The sequence below is a fragment of the Sapajus apella genome, unplaced genomic scaffold, assembly GCF_009761245.1.
Source record: "Sapajus apella isolate SASKATOON/1434 unplaced genomic scaffold, GSC_monkey_1.0 scaffold32, whole genome shotgun sequence".
Lineage (NCBI taxonomy): Eukaryota > Metazoa > Chordata > Mammalia > Primates > Cebidae > Sapajus > Sapajus apella.
Window position 1 is genome coordinate 24,631,529 of NW_022436972.1, and position 17,847 is coordinate 24,649,375.

Below are 17,847 nucleotides of genomic sequence, written 5' to 3' on the forward strand. Positions count from 1 at the left end.
TGACTATACATCTATCTGAATGGCTAAAATTTCAAAAGTGACATCAAATTTTGGCAAAGACATGCAGAAACTTCATTAGTTATACATTCCTGGTGGGATGTAAAATGGTGTAGCCACTCTGAAAAAATGTTTGGCATTTTCTTATGAAACTCAGAATAAAAGAAAGGTTCCTCTTCAAAGATCCAAATTTCTTGTCATAAGCTGTAAACCACCTTGCCCCAAACCTTAACCTGTAACCCTTATCCTATGCCTTATTTGGGAAAGACTCAAGCACATAGCCAATTGGGGTCAGCCCAGACTGTCCAATCCAACCCCAGCCAATGTGGGAAGGACACAGCAGCAGGAACCGCATTAGGGTTAAAAACCTCTGTTCTCCTTTGTTAGGTATGCTCTTGTGACTGCCACAGGCACAGGCAGCACCATTCTGCAGAAGTAAACTTTGCCTTGCTGAGAAACTTGTCTTCTGAGTGCTGGTCTTCCTCTGCAGCACTGAGAATTTATTTCTAACAAAACTAAACATGTAATTACCAAATAACCCAGCAAATATACTCTTTGGCATTTATTCCAGAGAAATAAAAACTTAGGTTCACATAAAAACTTGTACATGAATGTTTTTCATAACTTTTTTTTTTTTTTTTTTGAGACAGAGGCTGGAATGCAGCAGCATGACCTCCACCTCCCTGGTTCAAGCAACTCTTGTGCATCAGCCTCCCAAGTAGCTAATTTTTGTAGAGATGGGGTTTCATCATGTTGGCCAGGCTGGTCTCAAACTCCTGGCCTCAAGTGATCCACCAGCCTTGGCCTCCCAAAGGATTACAGGGGTGAGCCACTGCATCCAGCCTGCAATTTTAACACTAAAGTATTTCTCAATCACTCATGACCTGCACACAGGATTATAACCATCTGTCCACCAAACTCTTTCTTGCCTCACAAAATGAAACTGAAGCTAGATCTACTTGTGAAAAAGGTACCAGGCAAGAATAACTTTGGCAAAAAGAGTGTGTTGATGGACAAGTTCCTAGAGACAATTTTTCAACCACATAGAAATGATCCAGTCCTCATCTAGCATTCTGTTGACACCAAGCAATAGATGAAGGTCTCTTAAATTCATGATTCCAGGGAGATAATCTGTACTGTGTGCACCACTCCTGGAAGACACAAAATGCTGAGGTGATACTACAGCTAAAAGTCAAGTGTTGACTGAGCACAGTGGCTCATGCCTGTAATCCTAGCACTTTGGGAGGCTGAGGTGGGCAGATCACCTGAGGTCAGGAGTTCAAGACCAGCCTTGCCAACATGGTGAAACCACATCTCTACTAAAAATACAAAAATTAGCTGGGCGTGGTGGCTCGCACCTGTAATTCCAGCTACCTGGGAGGCTGAGGCAGAAGAATCACTTAAACCTGGGAGTTGGAGGTTGCAGTGAGCCAAGATCGTACCACTGTACTCTAGCCTGGGCAACAAGAGCAAAATTCCATCTCAAAAATAAAAAAAAGTCAAGTGTCAGCATAAACAGTATATGGATTATATACAGAATTATATAAAGTATATCAATATATTAATACATTGCATATCAATGTTTTATATAATTCTACTTATATATAATACACATATTTTATTCTTATAAATTTATAATTTATATTATACATATTATTATCTATTATATAGTTATAATAGTTTTTTGCACAATATTATATATTATATATACAAAGTAGTCACATGATAGATTGGTCATGCTGTAATTAAATACATAACACTGAGTGACACATGAAGGATCTGGTATTAATAGTTGAGAGGTTTACTGTTTAGTCAGGTTTTTTGAGAGCCTCCTGTGTACTATGTATTACAGGAACTATCATTTCTACTTTGAGTTTATAGTCAAGTTGGAATTCTACCAGGTTTGGATAATCAAACTACAAAAATCTGATTTAAAAAACAGACTGCTAATCAATTTAAGAAGGGGTATGATTTCATTTGTTCTTTTTGACCTTTTTATTTTGTATAAAGAGGCTCTACAAACAGAGAATCCTTCCCAAATTAACAGTTGCGTTCATTATATTAAAAATCCACATTATTAGTATTCCTTTGTGGCTATTAAGCAGCAACAAACAAATGAAATAAATAACACTTATTTTTATAATAGCTCTTTTACCAGGAATTTTTTTTGTGTATGTGGTGAGAAGCAACAAGGATCTTCTTGTTCAGAGACTTCTTCAATCAGCAGACAAAAGAAGTCATCGATGAACTTCTAGATGACAACCTTAAATCCATGAAACAAAGCAAAGGAAGTAGGCCTATACTAAGAAGACTAAAGCACGGAAATCTTTATGAATTTTGATTAAATTCAGCTAAAAGTAATAGGACTAACAAATACATATTTTTGATGAATTAAATCACATTTCTTGACCTGAACAGTTTACGCTAGGTTTCCTGTAAAGGGCAGTTCAACTCTCTAAATAGAAAATAAGCACATCCCATTGGAAAGAGAAATACAATACTGACAATTGGATTAGGACTGGTCACTTGATCTTTCTACGAGCCTTTTTAAACAATCATATACAAATTAAGTTAAACACTTTTTTTTATCTACTACTTGAGAAAAATTGTAATAAAATTGAGTGACATAAGACTTATAAGTGGCTTTAATTGCCCTTGTTTAAAGACAAAGTATTATTAACCATGTGAAAGTTAGGACTGTGGGTGCTACTTTTATTTTTAAGCAAATGTGAATATTAAACTTTGTGCAAAACAGCAAAAATTGATGTTAGTCTATTTCTCATAGTATGTCAAGTATAAGAGCATATGTCATTTAAACAATTTTACCTTTCAAAAAGAAAGGTAGATCAAAAATCTCAAAAAGCAACAGTCTTGTTCTCAACCTTTAGTATACATATGAATCACCTGGATCTTTTTAAAATGCAGATTTTGGCTCAGTATCTCTGGGGCCATTTTTATTTAGCTAGCTCCTAGGCAATGTCAGATGCTGCTGATCCAAGAATTTCAGACATCTATTATGCAACTAATTAAGTGATTTAATTTGTTATACTCTTCATTTTGATACAGTAAGATTCAATGAAACCACATCATTTGGCTAGACTGATTAGTCTCCCAAAGTACAAAGATAAAATTGACAGCTTTTAAATGTTAATGGAAAAATCTTAATAAATGGACATATAAGCTGGAAATATCTCAGGGTTTTTATAAAATTTCTGGAAAACCCAAGTTTATTATCTCATATACACAAAATCTTTAAAATAACGAAGAAAAAAACTTTATTTCAAAAATATAGATTTTAAAAATTAAATTGAAATTGAGCGCACCATAGGATCAATAAAGTACTAACAGTCAAAAACAATTAAAAGGAATCATAAAAATAAATTATTTTCAAAACTCTATGACAGGTTTTAAACAGGCGAGCTTCCACTAAATAATATGGAAAAGATGTCATTCAACAGGCAGGCTCACTCACTAGGCACTCCAGCTGAGGGACAGTGGATCTATAAAAACTCTTGTGGCAGCCAATAAGTAAGGTAATGTGAAAAATCTGTGGTGGGGATATTCACTTTGGGTATAAAGAAAGAGGACTGCCCAGTTTCAAGACTTGATTTAAAAATCAGATTATTTTAATTAATATGTCTTTCATATTTTGAAGGCTTCAGATGCTCATACTTATATGAGGTGTTTAGTATACTTAGTTATATAGTTTGGATGTTTGTCCCCTCCAAATCTCATGTTGAAATGTGATTCCCAATGCTGAAAGTGGGGCCTGGTGGGAGGTGACTGGATCACATGGGTGGATCCTTCATGAATGGCTTAGCACCATCTCCTTGGTGATGAGTGAGTTCTTGCTCAGTTAATTCACTAGAGAGCTGGTTGTTTAAGAGTCGGGACCTCCCCATCATTCTCTTGCTCCCACTGCAGCCATATGACATGCTGGTTACCCTTCACCTTCCACCATAATTTTAAGCTTCCAGAGCCCCTCATTGGGAGCCGAGCAGATGTTGGCACAGTGCTCCTCATACAGCCTGCCTCAATCACCCAGCCTCAGGTCTTCCTTTATAGTGATGCAAAAACGGCCTAATACACGTTTTCATGTCTCTAGTTTACATGTTGATTGCTCCAAACCAATGGTCTCATGTATATCCATTATTGTACCACCAATGAATAAAGTTTTATCATCAATTTAGAATTTTGTAAATTAATTGGCTTTTTTCATTTTTTCATATATGTTCTTAACATATAAAATCATATTTTTAGTCGTCTATGTTATCTAAAACAGAACGCTGAAAGGAGAAAAACTTTACTATATATTACGTACAGTTGTTATCACCATACTGTGGATATCCATGTCTACAGAAACAATGACACAAATGAATTCATCTAACCCTCTTTAAAAAGATATGGTTTCCATTTTAATACCACTAACTGTGGTATAGGATTTAATTTACAGCGTTTGTAGGTCTGGGGAGGTATTAAAGACTCCATATTCAGATAATCAGAATATTCCATTTAGATGGGACTTTGTATACCATCTCTAGATTATATATAGCCCTTGCTCTAAAACATACTAGGACAGAATGACATGCTTATTTCTATTCCTGGACCGGAGTTTCATTTTTAAGCGCAGAAAAGAAGAGGGAATTCAGAGTTTAAAAATTTGAGAGGTAGAGGGTAAGACCTAAACCAAAGTACTCAAATATCCTAGGCAGCAGATAAGTCAATAAGGCTTCTTGGTTGCATTTGGTTATTTCACAGAAAATCGAACAGGGTAGTATAAATAGCTAATTTTGACTGTATGTGTAATCATAAAGGAAATAATTTACTAAAAACTTATTGTATGCCGGGCACTGCTCTAAATAATTTCAATGTATTATTTCATTGAACCCTTTAATCACTCTGTGCACTAGAAATTGCTGTCATTTGCTATATGAAGAACAATATTGGCTTTAAATTCCTAATTGCCTGAACAATATACATATACTATAAACTATTAAGAAAAATAATGAAATTTACAGTAAGAACAATTTTTGTAAATTGATGTATTCTTTTACTGAGGTACAATCTATAGTAAATAAAATGCACAGATATTAAGAATACATTACAGTGGGTTTGGCAATTACAGTATATACTATGTAACTGCCAGTCCAACTAAGAAACATTCCCATCACTTTTGAAAGTTTCTTCATGTTCCCTTCCCATTGATCCAGCGATCTATCCCCCTACTCGCCACCCCAACAGTGACAGTGAATTATTTTTATTCACCGTACCTTATTTTCCCTGTTTTGAAATTTCACATACATACAGTAAGTACTCTTGTATATCTGGCTTCTTTTGCTCAGCATAAAATGTTTGACACTCATCTACATTTCTGTATAGGTCAAAGGTTTTTTCTTTTTCTTTCTTAGTAGTATTGCACTGTATGAATATACCATAATTTATTCATTCTTCTGTTTATGGGTATTTGATAGTTTCCAATTTCTGGGTATCATGAATAAAGCTACTGTAAACATTCTTGTGTGAGTCATTTTATGGACATACATTTTTATTTTCTTTGGGCAAATACCTAAGGTTGAAATTGTTGACTAATTAAAAGAACTGCCAGGCCATTTTCTATTGCAAACATACCAATTATACTGACTATTAATGGATGAGAATTCCAGTTGCTTCACATAATCACCAACCTGTAGTATTGTTCATCTTTTAAATTTTGCCCATTCTAGTGAATATGAAATGGTATTTCATTGTGATTTGAATTACCTTTCCCCTGATGACTAACAACGTTGAGACCTTTTCATGTTTTTTGGCAGTGCATATATATCCTTTGAGGAAATGTCTTTTCAAGTCTTCTGCCCATTTCACATGACAAATGGCTATCTTGAATACATATTTCAAAGTATATTTAAAATATATATTGTATTCTTTGATTGAGGTAAAATATTTCAAAATATATATTCCAGATAGTCACCTGTCATGTGCATATATAAAAAATTTTTCCCTGTCTGTCACTTATGTTTTCCTTTTGTAACAGTGTCTTTTGACGAGAAGGTTTTAGTTCTGATGAAATTCAGTTTATCAATTTTTTTCTCTTATGATTAATGGTTTATTGGTTTGTTTCCTACAGAATCTTTGCTTACCCTAAAGTCACAGACACAGTTTTCTTGTTACCTTTTAGAAGCTTCATAGTTTTAGCTTTTCTGTTCAGTAGCTGTTTTGGTTTCAAGCCATGTTTTTCCTCTCCTCACATACCACAACAACAATCATTAACACAGAAGAAAACTTCTGTGACCAAATGTATGGAGGTTTTTCCCACACACCAAGCAGCATACACCAGCTAGGTGTCCTCCAATTCAATTCTGACACTGTCTACCTGGACATAGTGTCACATCCCACACATTGAGGCGGTCCTCAAGACTGCCCACTGCCCATCCCCATCCACCCACCTCTGGTCACAAGTTCAGGCCTCTGAACTTCTTATTTATTTATTTACTCATTTATTTTTGAGACAGAGTCTTGCGCTGTTGACAGGCTGGAGTGCAGTGGCGTGATCTTGGCTCACCGCAACCTTCGCCTCCCTGGTTCAAGTGATTCTCCTGCCTCAGCCTCCTGAGTAGCTGGAACTACAGGCTTGTACCACTATACCTGGCTAACTTTTGTATTTTTTAGTACAGACGGGTTTCACCATGTTGGCCAGGATGGTCTTGATCTCTTGACCTCATGACCCACCCGCCTCAGCCTCCCAAAGTGCTGGGATTAAGGTGTGAGCCACCACACCTGGCCCTTATTTATTTATTTATTTGAGACAGAGTCTTACTCTGTCACCCAGGCTGGAGTACAGTGGTGTGATCTTGGCTCACTGCAACCCCCACCTCCCAGGTTCCAGCGATTTTCATGCCTCAGCCTGGGATTACTCAGGAACTGGAATTACTGGCCTGCATTACCACACCCAGCTAATTTTTTATATTTGTAGCAGAGACAGGGTTTCCCTATGTTGGCCAGGCTGGTCTTGAACTCCTGGCCTCAAGTGACCTGCGACCTCGGCCTGCCAAAGTGCTGCGATTACAGGTGTGAGCCACTGTGCCCAGCCTGGAACAGATCAGCTTCAAGTTGAGGTTCCCACGACCCCACTTTGGGTTTGGTTAATTTGCTGGAGCAATACACAAAATAAGATAAACACATTTACTGGTTCATTATAAATTATATCACAAAGGATACATATAAAGAGACACACAGAGCAAGGTGTACAAGGCAAGGAGCGTGGAGCTTCCATGCCCTCTCTAGGCAGGACACCCTCTAGGAACTTCCATGTGTTCAGCTATCTGGAAGCTCTCTGAACCCAGTCCTCTTGCAGATTTATGGAAGTCTCATGACATCACCATTTCTTCCCCCAGAGAACAGGGCAAGATCCTCTCTGGAATGAAGGTCTTACGACCTACAACCAGAAAGGTGATGGAAAATGAGAGTCCTGCCTTGGGGCAGGTGAAAGGAGAGTAAGAGAAAGAGAGATTGTTTCCTGAGGCCTGCCCCTGAGGCCTAATACACTGAAGATTGTAACAAAAACTGTAACAAGGGCTATGGAAGTTATGAACTAGGACCATGGATGAAAACATACATATGTATAATAACACCACAGTACTAATATTTACCTTGAATTAATTTTTGAATATGGTATAAGGCAGGTATTATCAACCAAACAAGCAAATAAATTGATTTCATTTAGGCTATTGCAATAGGGAGAGCACCCCACATTCAAAGATTAGGGTGCTTGGCAAAATGCTTTTACCTTATACTTTATAGGGAGGAGTAGACTTGTTTTAAATGGAATGATTTATAGTTGGGATTGTTTTTGTAAACAGAGGACATCTCAATCAGCTGCACAAAAAATGTTTATCTTTCTGTCTAGCTAGTTTGGGGTTTTGGGGGGCATGTGGTGGACTAATAGCTCTAGTTTCAGCTAATGATTCACAAGATAAAAAACAGGAAGTGGGAGATTCGTGTCTGGTCTTGCCCCAGCAGGTTCAGGCAACAAATGGAAAGGCTGTGTTTGACCTTTTCACAGGCAAACAAGGTAGGAAGGTCATCAGTGGGTCTTATAGTAGGCATGAGAAAAAGTAGACAGAAAGTCCTCTACATCATATGGGAAGGATGGTTCATTGTATAAGCCATTTCCCAGAGCACAAAAGAGTAGGGAGATTTTGGAAAACATAACTTTGTCGAATTTCTTAACACCATGATCTTGATCTCCATGGGTAAAGTCAGTTCAGATTGAAATTCTGTCTGGGAAGTCAGTTGGAAGCAGAGATACCCTTTGGTCTACCAGATCATGATACATTGTTGAAAAATTTGTGAAGAAAAATGGCTGTGTAGCAGCACTTAAGACTAGGTATAATGTACTGCCCAACTGCAAGGCATAAGACTACAAACAGGAAAATAATTCATGTATTAGGCCATTCTTTCATTGCTATAAAGAAATACCTGAGAATGGGTAATTTATAAAGAAAAGGGGCTAAATTTGCTCAGTTTGCCGTCTTTACAGAAAGCATGGTACTAGTATCCGCTTTTGGGGAAGCCTCAGGAAGCTTACAATCATGATGGAAGGTGAAGTGGGGGCAGGCATGTCACATGGTGAAAGCAGAGGCAAGAGACAGGATGGACGGATGAGATACCACATAATTTCAAACAATCAGATCTTGTGGGAACTCAAACTAGGAGCTCACTTATCACCAAGGGGACAGACGGCACAGGTCATTCAAGAGGGATCTGCCCCCATGATCCAAACACCTCACACCAGGCCCCACCTCCAACACTGGGGATCACACTTCAACATGAGATTTAGGTGTGGACAAATAACCAAACTATGTCAATTAGTAATGTTTGTAATACAGCTCAAAACCAGGATCTTCTGTTTCTAAATCTTGTGTAGGAGAACATGTCTCAGGTTCTTTGAATCTACCTTAGAAAGCCAACTAGCCTCTTCCTTGAGTTTAGTAACTAAACATTCACTTATCCTGTTGTGTTTATTCGAGTGCAACAAGAGATTTTTGGCTATGGCATGGATATCTCCCTGTCTAGCTAGAAGGAAGTTGAAAGTTGTAGGATTAGGCATAACAACTTGAGCCTGTGCATTTAAGCTTATTTGCTGTGCTTCCAGGGCCAAAGTGGTATAATTTTCTTCTACAAAGGTAAAGGAGAGGCTTAAACTATTTTTTTTTTAACTACCCTTTTTAAATGTATTAGTGCCACAGTGGGTGTGAAGGGCCCTCATGGTGCACATGAAAAGTGAGGCATTGATATCCCTAGAAAGTTTTCCCCAATTCCCTGTAGCTATCTCAATTTGGAGGTAATTCCAGAGGGACATACCATTGACAGATGGGATAGTGGTTTTAAATATTTTGAAGTCCCAGACAATCAGTCCAAATGCCCTTGGGGAAGGCATGAAAAGTGGTATAGGGGAACAGGTGGAGTTTGAGGTATAGTAATTATTAGCAATTACTGGGATTAACAACTGGGTGGATCTCTCAGGAGAGCAGAGTCTTTGAGTGGAACTGAACAGTTTCTAAGGCTGGTTAGGGTAGTGGAAGAGAAAATGCTGTTTATTAGATAAAAGTGCTCTTACATTTTTTCCTACACTTGATCCTGAGAAAGTGGAGTCATTGAGTTTGGAGATTTCAAGAGACTCATTAATCAGGTTAAGAATTAAGTTTCATTTAGTACATGCTGAGAAATTGGGGATAATAGAAGAGTCAAGCACCAAGAGGCCTGAGATTCTGGGCAGGCTGAGTTCCTTAGAGAGTTTGGCCAGTTTGAATTTAAGAGTACCAATGGCCTGCTTGTTTCATGTTTCCAGAGGACTGGTAAGGAGACTGCCATTTTTGTAACAGTGGAAGTACTTGTTGAAGATCCTGAATAACCTTACTGCTGAAGTGAGTTCTTCCACTGGAGATAGAGATCCCCAAGAGGGGAAAATTCTTTCTGGTATCAGCTTAACTTCAGTGGTGATAGTAGCTTGTTTACAGAGAAAAGCTTTTAACCATGCTGAAAACATGCCAATTATGGTTAGAACGTATTTGTACCCATGAGACTTTGAGAGCTGAATCTATTTTCCAATGAAAACTAGGACCACAGAGTTGGCTCTCATCCCTACTCCACTTTACATGTTGACTAGGATTGTGTTTCTGGCAGATGGGGCAAGTTGAAGTTACCTGCTCAATATTAGGGCATCCCTAACAATGTTTGTAGAGGAGATCTGTAAGATTTTCTTTGCCATAATGTGTAATCTCATGGAGACTGCAGAATAAATTGTGGGTAAGGGACCAAGAGATATCAAACAGTTGTCTGGGTGTCTCCAAGACCCATCTGAGTAGATAAAACAATCAGCTTGTTTCTTTTTCACTTTTTCAGCCTCAGGTGCTGGCAGCTGTTACATCTTAAGTTTCTTAAGAGTTTCTGTCTTTAGAATAGGTTGAGCAAGGGGAAGTATACAAGTGATTCAGGAGGTGTTTTCTTGAGAAGCAGCAACCTTAGCATATTTTCAGCCAGTTAAGTTTCCTTTAGCTTTGTCAGTCCAGCTACGAATGTGAGATTTGATTTTTGAGAACAGCTAATTCCTTGGATAGCTGTAAAGACTTAAATACATTAGTGACTTGGGTTCTGATGGGTACTTCTCAGTTGTCATAAAACTTTCTTTCCATAGCATACGAAAATCATGTACAATTCCAAAAGTAAACTGGCTGTCTGTATAAATGTTAGTTCCTTATCTTGTGCTAACATGCAAGTTTGAGTGAGTGCTTAAGAGTTCAATGATTTGGGCCAAATTAACTTAGGTGGAGATTTAAGCTTAATAGGCTGTTGAAAATCTGCAATAGTGTATCCTGCTTAAAATTCCCCATTTGTACTCCTGGGGTAAGAACCATCTACAAAGAAGATGATATCAAGTTCTCTGATAGGAGTTCTGGTGATGTCAGGGTGAGGAAATGTGAGAGACTGTGTGAGAGTGACACAGACACAAGGTTGTCCTTCAGAGGGAATGGGAAGAAGAGTGGCTTGTTTTGACTATGGTGGGCAGTGATGTGAGAGGAAGACAGTGGCAGGGTTTCACAGGAAGTGAGTCGGGAAGTGGAAACGTGTTTGGTGTTCTCAGTGACTTTTAACGTTGAACTGCATGGGGTATGTAAACGTTGAGTGAATGACTCAAAATGAAGCCCGCTCTGATGGAGCAGCAAATTCATACAAGCAAGGGGAGAAATGCTTGCACCATTGAGTCTAAAAGGATGCTAAATTACTCACCAGGCCTCTGGCTTCCATTGTATTTTGGAGTGAGCACCCCCTAAAGTATCTCTTTTCTTTTGGGTAAAAAGGGGAAAGGGGAACTGAATATTGGAGAGTGGGAGAAGAAGCTGGAGAGGACTTCAGGTTTTGAAATGCAGATATGGAAGGAAAGTCTCAAAGTCAGGTGATTGGAGGTGACTTCCTTTTAGTCATGGCAAGTAAGGACAGGCGATTGTGGATAAGCCAGGGATCTAATTCAGCAGCAACAGCCAACCAATCCTACAAACTCTGAATTATCTTTTGGTATCAGGGAGAGGCACAGTGAGTAAAAAAAAAAAAAAAAAAAAAAAAAAAAAATCACTTCTAACGGATGCATACACTAATACAAAATGTTAATAATAAGGGAACTGCGAAGGGGGAAGAGATAGATAGAAGTTCCCGGTCCCTTCTGCTCAATTTTTCTGTAAACCTAAGAATCAAACCTACTAATTAAAACACACACACACCCCTAAAAGGGATTTTCTGCTGCAAGGTTTTCTGTTTTCGGGCGTTGTTTTTCTTTTTCCTACAGGCTCATAATTTCAAATTAGTGGTGCTTCATTTTTTTTTTTATAAAGGTTGGAAGAAAAGTTAAAACTTATAGAATCTTTACAATCTAAGAAGTGAATAATTATTCTACAAACGAACAAATATTAAGAGCGTCCTATAACCAACTCATTTAATCTTCACACAATCCTATAAAATACCACTGTTCACATTTCACAAAAGAAGAAGAAACAGTTCAGAGGAAGTCAAACAATACATACTAGAATGAGGCGAGTACTTTGGATTCCTAAACCAAATTTCCAAACCACAAAATCGAACCTAGGAAAATTGGCGCTCTCGACTGTCGTCAGTAAAATAAGGAACACCAGAGAACTATCGCGATATTACACAAACTACTACTCCCAACATGCAAAGCGGTTTCTTTCCCTCAGTCTCGGCCAGGGGGTCCGAGAGCCCCAGTAGCCCTTGGGGCGCAAAAGGCATCCTGGGAGCGGTAGTTCTCCTGGGCGTCCAGTGTTGTCGCCCACGCGGCGGTAGCGGCTTCTGCGGCTCCAAGCCAGCGGTTCCTGTGAAGGCGAGCAGAGGCGGAGAAAGGACGCGGGAGTGACAGAGGGTGAGTCAGCCACTGTCTAAACGATAAAGGGAGGCGGCTCCTTGGGGTTGGGCTGAATTCAGTAAATGGGCTCGTGCTCCGGTTTCTTCGGACACGCTGCTACCCTAGCGTCAGCGAGGGAAGGGTGAGGAGGAGCCAGAGCCGGGTCCTGCAGCGGTTCTCGCCTTCAGCGCCAGTCGCCATCTCCATCATGCAGTCCCGGGAGGACGCCCCGCGCTCTCGCCGCGTCGCCAGTCCCCGTGGTGGGAAGCGGCCCAAGAAGATTCACATACCCACAGTTTCGGCCTTTTTCACGGGTCCAGAGGAACTAAAGGACACGGCCCATTCTGCAGCCCTCCTGGCACAGCTTAAGTCCTTCTACGATGCGCGGCTGCTGTGTGATGTGACCATCGAGGTGGTGACGCCTGGCAGCGGGCCTGGCACGGGTCGCCTGTTCCCCTGCAACCGCAATGTGCTAGCAGCTGCGTGTCCCTACTTCAAGAGCATGTTCACAGGTGGCATGTACGAGAGCCAGCAGGCCAGCGTGACCATACACGATGTGGACGCCGAGTCCTTCGAGGTGCTGGTCGACTACTGCTACACGGGTCGTGTGTCTCTCAGTGAGGCCAACGTGGAGCGCCTGTACGCGGCCTCTGACATGCTACAGCTGGAGTATGTGCGGGAAGCCTGTGCCTCCTTCTTAGCCCGACGCCTGGAGCTGACCAACTGCACTGCCATCCTCAAGTTTGCAGACGCATTCGGCCATCGCAAGCTGCGATCTCAGGCCCAGTCCTACATAGCTCACAACTTCAAGCAGCTCAGTCACATGGGTTCGATTCGGGAGGAGACTCTAGCAGATCTGACCCTGGCCCAGCTGCTGGCTGTCCTGCGCCTGGATAATCTGGACGTGGAGAGTGAGCAGACAGTGTGCCACGTAGCAGTGCAGTGGCTGGAGGCTGCTCCCAAAGAGCGGGGTCCCAGTGCTGCAGAAGTCTTCAAGTGCGTGCGCTGGATGCACTTCACTGAAGAAGATCAGGACTACTTAGAAGGGCTGCTGACCAAGCCCATAGTGAAGAAGTACTGCCTGGACGTTATTGAAGGGGCCCTGCAGATGCGCTATGGTGACCTGTTGTACAAGTCTGTGGTGTCAGTGCCAAACAGCAGCAGCGGCAGCAGCAGCAGCAGCAGCAACAACAACAACTCTGTTGTACCTGCAGCAGAAAATCCACCTCAGAGGCTGGGTATGTGTGCCAAGGAGATGCTGATCTTCTTTGGACACCCCAGAGATCCCTTTCTTTGCTGTGATCCATACTCGGGGGACCTTTACAAAGTGCCCTCACCTTTGACCTGTCTTGCTCACACTAGGACTGTCACTACCTTAGCTGTCTGTATCTCCCCAGAGCACGACATCTACCTAGCTGCCCAGCCCAGGACAGACCTCTGGGTGTATAAACCAGGTCAGAATAGTTGGCACCAACTTGCAGATCGCATGTTGTGTCGTGAGGGCATGGATGTAGCATACCTCAATGGCTACATTTACATTTTGGGGGGGCGGGACCCTATTACTGGAGTTAAATTGAAGGAAGTAGAATGCTACAATGTTAAGAGAAACCAGTGGGCACTGGTGGCTCCACTGCCGCATTCTTTTTTATCCTTTGACCTATTGGTAATTCGGGACTATCTCTATGCTCTCAACAGTAAGCGCATGTTCTGTTATGATCCTAGCCATAATATGTGGCTGAAGTGTGTTTCTCTGAAGCGCAATGACTTTCAGGAAGCGTGTGTCTTCAATGAGGAGATCTATTGTATCTGTGACATCCCAGTCATGAAGGTCTACAACCCAGTTAGGGCAGAATGGAGACAAATGAATAATATTCCCTTGGTGTCAGAGACCAATAACTACCGGATTATCAAGCATGGCCAAAAATTGTTGCTCGTCACCTCTCGCACCCCACAATGGAAAAAGAACCGGGTGACTGTGTATGAATATGATATTAGGGGAGACCAATGGATTAATATAGGTACCACATTGGGCCTCTTGCAGTTTGATTCTAACTTTTTTTGCCTCTCTGCTCGTGTTTATCCTTCCTGCCTTGAACCTGGTCAGAGTTTCCTCACTGAAGAAGAAGAAATACCAAGTGAATCTAGCACTGAATGGGACTTAGGTGGATTCAGTGAGCCAGAGTCTGAGTCAGGAAGTTCAAGTTCTATTTCTGATGATGATTTTTGGGTGCGTGTGGCACCTCAGTGAAATACACAGGATCAGCAGGGTTTGTTGTAACTGAATTGAAATACTAAGTTGTTCTTACTGTTTTGGAATATATCTTAAATATCCTTTTTGTTCCCAAAGGGGAGGAAAAGTTGATTAACTGGATTGGTTTAGAAAAAGTAATGTTTGAAATATGAAGGTAATTTAATGTTCCAAATTTTAACACTCAAAGCAAGCTTTTAATAATTTTCTGTGCTAAGAATCCAGTATTTATTTATTTAGTATGTTTATGTTTCATAAAACTAATTTAGTCTTTTGATAAATTTTACATTTTGTTTATTGCCACAAGCACTGTGGCAGTAACTTTTGAATTTTAATTTTTATAATAGAAAAAGGATTCGGAATTACTAGGCAGTGTTTTGAAAGCATATCTTTTTCTTCAGAACAATGTAGATTTCCAAAATGGTTAACCTAAGGGGTCTTTATAAAATATAAGTTAAACATAGTTTGGAAAGTTTTAGTTTTGTTTTCTTCTATGAAGAAAAAAGTGCAGGCCGGGCGCAGTGGCTCACGCCTGTAATCCTAGCACTTTGGGAGGTCGAGGCCGGTGGATCACTTGAGGTCAGGAGTTCAAGACCAGCCTGGTCAATATGGTGAAACCCCGTCTCTACTAAAAATACAAAAAAAAAAAAAAGAATTAGCCAGGCATGGTGGCATGTGCCTGTAATCCTAGCTACTTGGGAGGCTGAGGCACGAGAATTTCTGGAACCTGGGAGGTGGAGGCTGCAGTGAGCCAAGATTGGGCCACTGCACTCCCGCCTGGGCGACAGAGCAAAACTCTGTCTCAAAAAAAAAGCATATGTGTATTAGGGTGACTAAATGGTGACTTCATTTATAATAACACTGAGAATAACTATAAGCTCACTGACAGTAAAGGCAAACCACAAACCAGGATTCCACTGTTTGAAAAGAAGTTTCATTGTAATTTTGGAATTTAGAATGTATATTTGCAAAGTGACCAATTTTCATCTAAAAAATTATATTCTAGTTGTGTCACCAAATCATCTAAAAACTTTAAAAAAGAAGTAACTTGCTTTGTAGGTTTGTATTGTTGCTCTAAACCTGATACATGCTTCATTGAATCAGAGGAATAATCCTCTTTTCCACTGAACGTGTATAAATTTCACTGGATTGTATAAATTTTTATCTGTTGCCTTAAAAAATTATGTGATTCTCAATATGTTTTAGCTGCACAGTTTTGGTGTTCATCTTAGAGAATTCTACAGCAGAAGTGATATTTCTTTACTGTTTTGTGAAGTAATACTGATTTTGAAAATATATATAAGCTAAAAACAGTACTTTGTTGATATCAGTAGTCATTGTGTTAACTATAAAGTCAAGTGCCAGCAAAGACCTTTAAAACTGTAAAGTTGTGTATAGAACTGTTTTGTGTAGCATGGAAATATTCTGTCAGCTTTTTAAAGTCACTAAGTGTTCTTGATTATCAGCTTGAAGGTATTTTTGTATTACAAGTTGACAGCTGCTGGGTATAGTGGCTCATCCCTATAGTCCTAGCAATTCAGGGTACTGAAGTGGGAGGATTGCTTCAGCCCAGGAGTTTGAGACCAGCCTGGGCAACATAGCAGGACCCCGTCTCTACAAAAGTGAAAAAACTATATCTGGCCGTGGTGGCTCAAGTCTGTAGTCCCAGCTACTTGGAAGGGTCACTTGAATGTAGGATCACTTGAGTCTAGGAGTTCGGGGCTGCAGTGAGCTATGATCTGCAGCTATAATCATAGCTCTCCGCAGCTATGATCATAGCTCACTGCAGCTGGCAGCTATGATCATGCCTCTGCACTCCAGCCTGGGCAACAGAATGAGACCACATCTTTTAGAAAAACAAAGTTGATAGTTAAAGAACATAAGTGGATGATGGCATTTGAGGCCCCTAGTGAAAGTATGTTTTCTCTAAAATATTTCTCTAATAGTGATATAAATGGCTATTTTATTATGATGTTTGTATGTGTTTTGTATTTCTCTGTAAACCATGCTCCAGTGTTTGTTTTTCTGTGACCGTATTGTAAGAGAAAGTCCAGGAACAGAGACTAAATCCCACGAAACTGACATTGTTAAACATACTAAAACAAAAGTACTCAACCTCTTGAAGATTTAATATATAATGGTTGACATGATACATGTACATGATAAATGATCAGATGCTTATGGTCTACATTTTCCCTTATGCTGTTAGTATTACCTTCCTTAATCTCTGTTCATTATCATGCTAATTCCTCTTCAGTGTTTATTTTCTACTGACAGAATGCTAACATTTCTTACACCCTGGCAGAAGGGAGAGGAATGTGCTTTGGGGTGGGTAACTAAATTTTTGAGTGAAATATCATAAGATGAAAATGAAAAGAGGGAGACACAGAAAGATTCATAACAAAAAACAATTGGGTTTTTTAGCCATTTTAACTAGCTGTTTAAATAGTCTACAAGACATTCATGTTTAACATTACTTTTAGTGAAATGAAATGTGCTATACTAGTATATGCTTTAAAAGGGAAATGTGCTTTAGTGGCTTAAGGCTAAATTTTGGTCATTTGACATCAGGGATGTTATAAGTGTTGCACTTAATCCATGCCTATTTCTCATCAGTGTTATTTTTTGGGCCAGCATTTTCTTCACCATTATCTTGTTGATTGCTTTTTGTTCTCTGAGGTTGAAACATGACAGTGCTTATCTCAGCCAGATTACCCACCTGCAGAATTAAGGAAAGCAATTTATGTATGAAAGAAATTCTCAAATTTGTCATTCTCAACATTTGAATTAAAGCTTAGACTAAATAATATATCGTGGGAAGGATTTTGGTTTTGTGATATTTTTGTGAATTAAGGAATAGATGTTAACCATTATTTTATAGAAAAGTGATTTGTATGTGGTTAATTACAAATAAAACTGGTACCAGAACTTATGCTTCCTGATTATTTACTTCAGTGATTCCACTAAATGTATAAAACTTTGCATGTGCAGTGAATCAGGGGTCCCCAGCCCTGAGGCTGCAGACCCACACCTGTCTGTGACCTGCTAGGAACTGGGCTCACACAGGAAGCTGCAGGCAAGTGAGCACTAGCTCTCCCTCCTATTAGATCAGCAGTGGCATTAGATTCTTATAGGATCGTGAACTCTATTGTGAACTGTGTGTGTAGAGGATCTATGTTGCATGTTCCTAATG

General features: G+C 39.9%; 1 protein-coding gene across 1 annotated transcript; it reads left to right on the plus strand.

Annotated features, from left to right (window-relative positions):
* The first annotated feature begins 12,158 nt into the window (after nucleotides 1-12,158).
* On the plus strand, nucleotides 12,159-17,582 carry LOC116562507 (kelch repeat and BTB domain-containing protein 6). The gene has a single exon (XM_032294803.1). The coding sequence runs from the start codon at nucleotides 12,615-12,617 to the stop codon at nucleotides 14,652-14,654; it is 2,040 nt and encodes a 679-aa protein (XP_032150694.1). The 5' UTR covers nucleotides 12,159-12,614; the 3' UTR covers nucleotides 14,655-17,582.
* Nucleotides 17,583-17,847: the final 265 nt, after the last annotated feature.

Excerpts from the sequence above, each read along its gene's own strand:
- LOC116562507 (XM_032294803.1), top strand. The coding sequence starts at position 12,615 with ATGCAGTCCCGGGAGGACGCCCCGCGCTCTCGCCGCGTCGCCAGTCCC.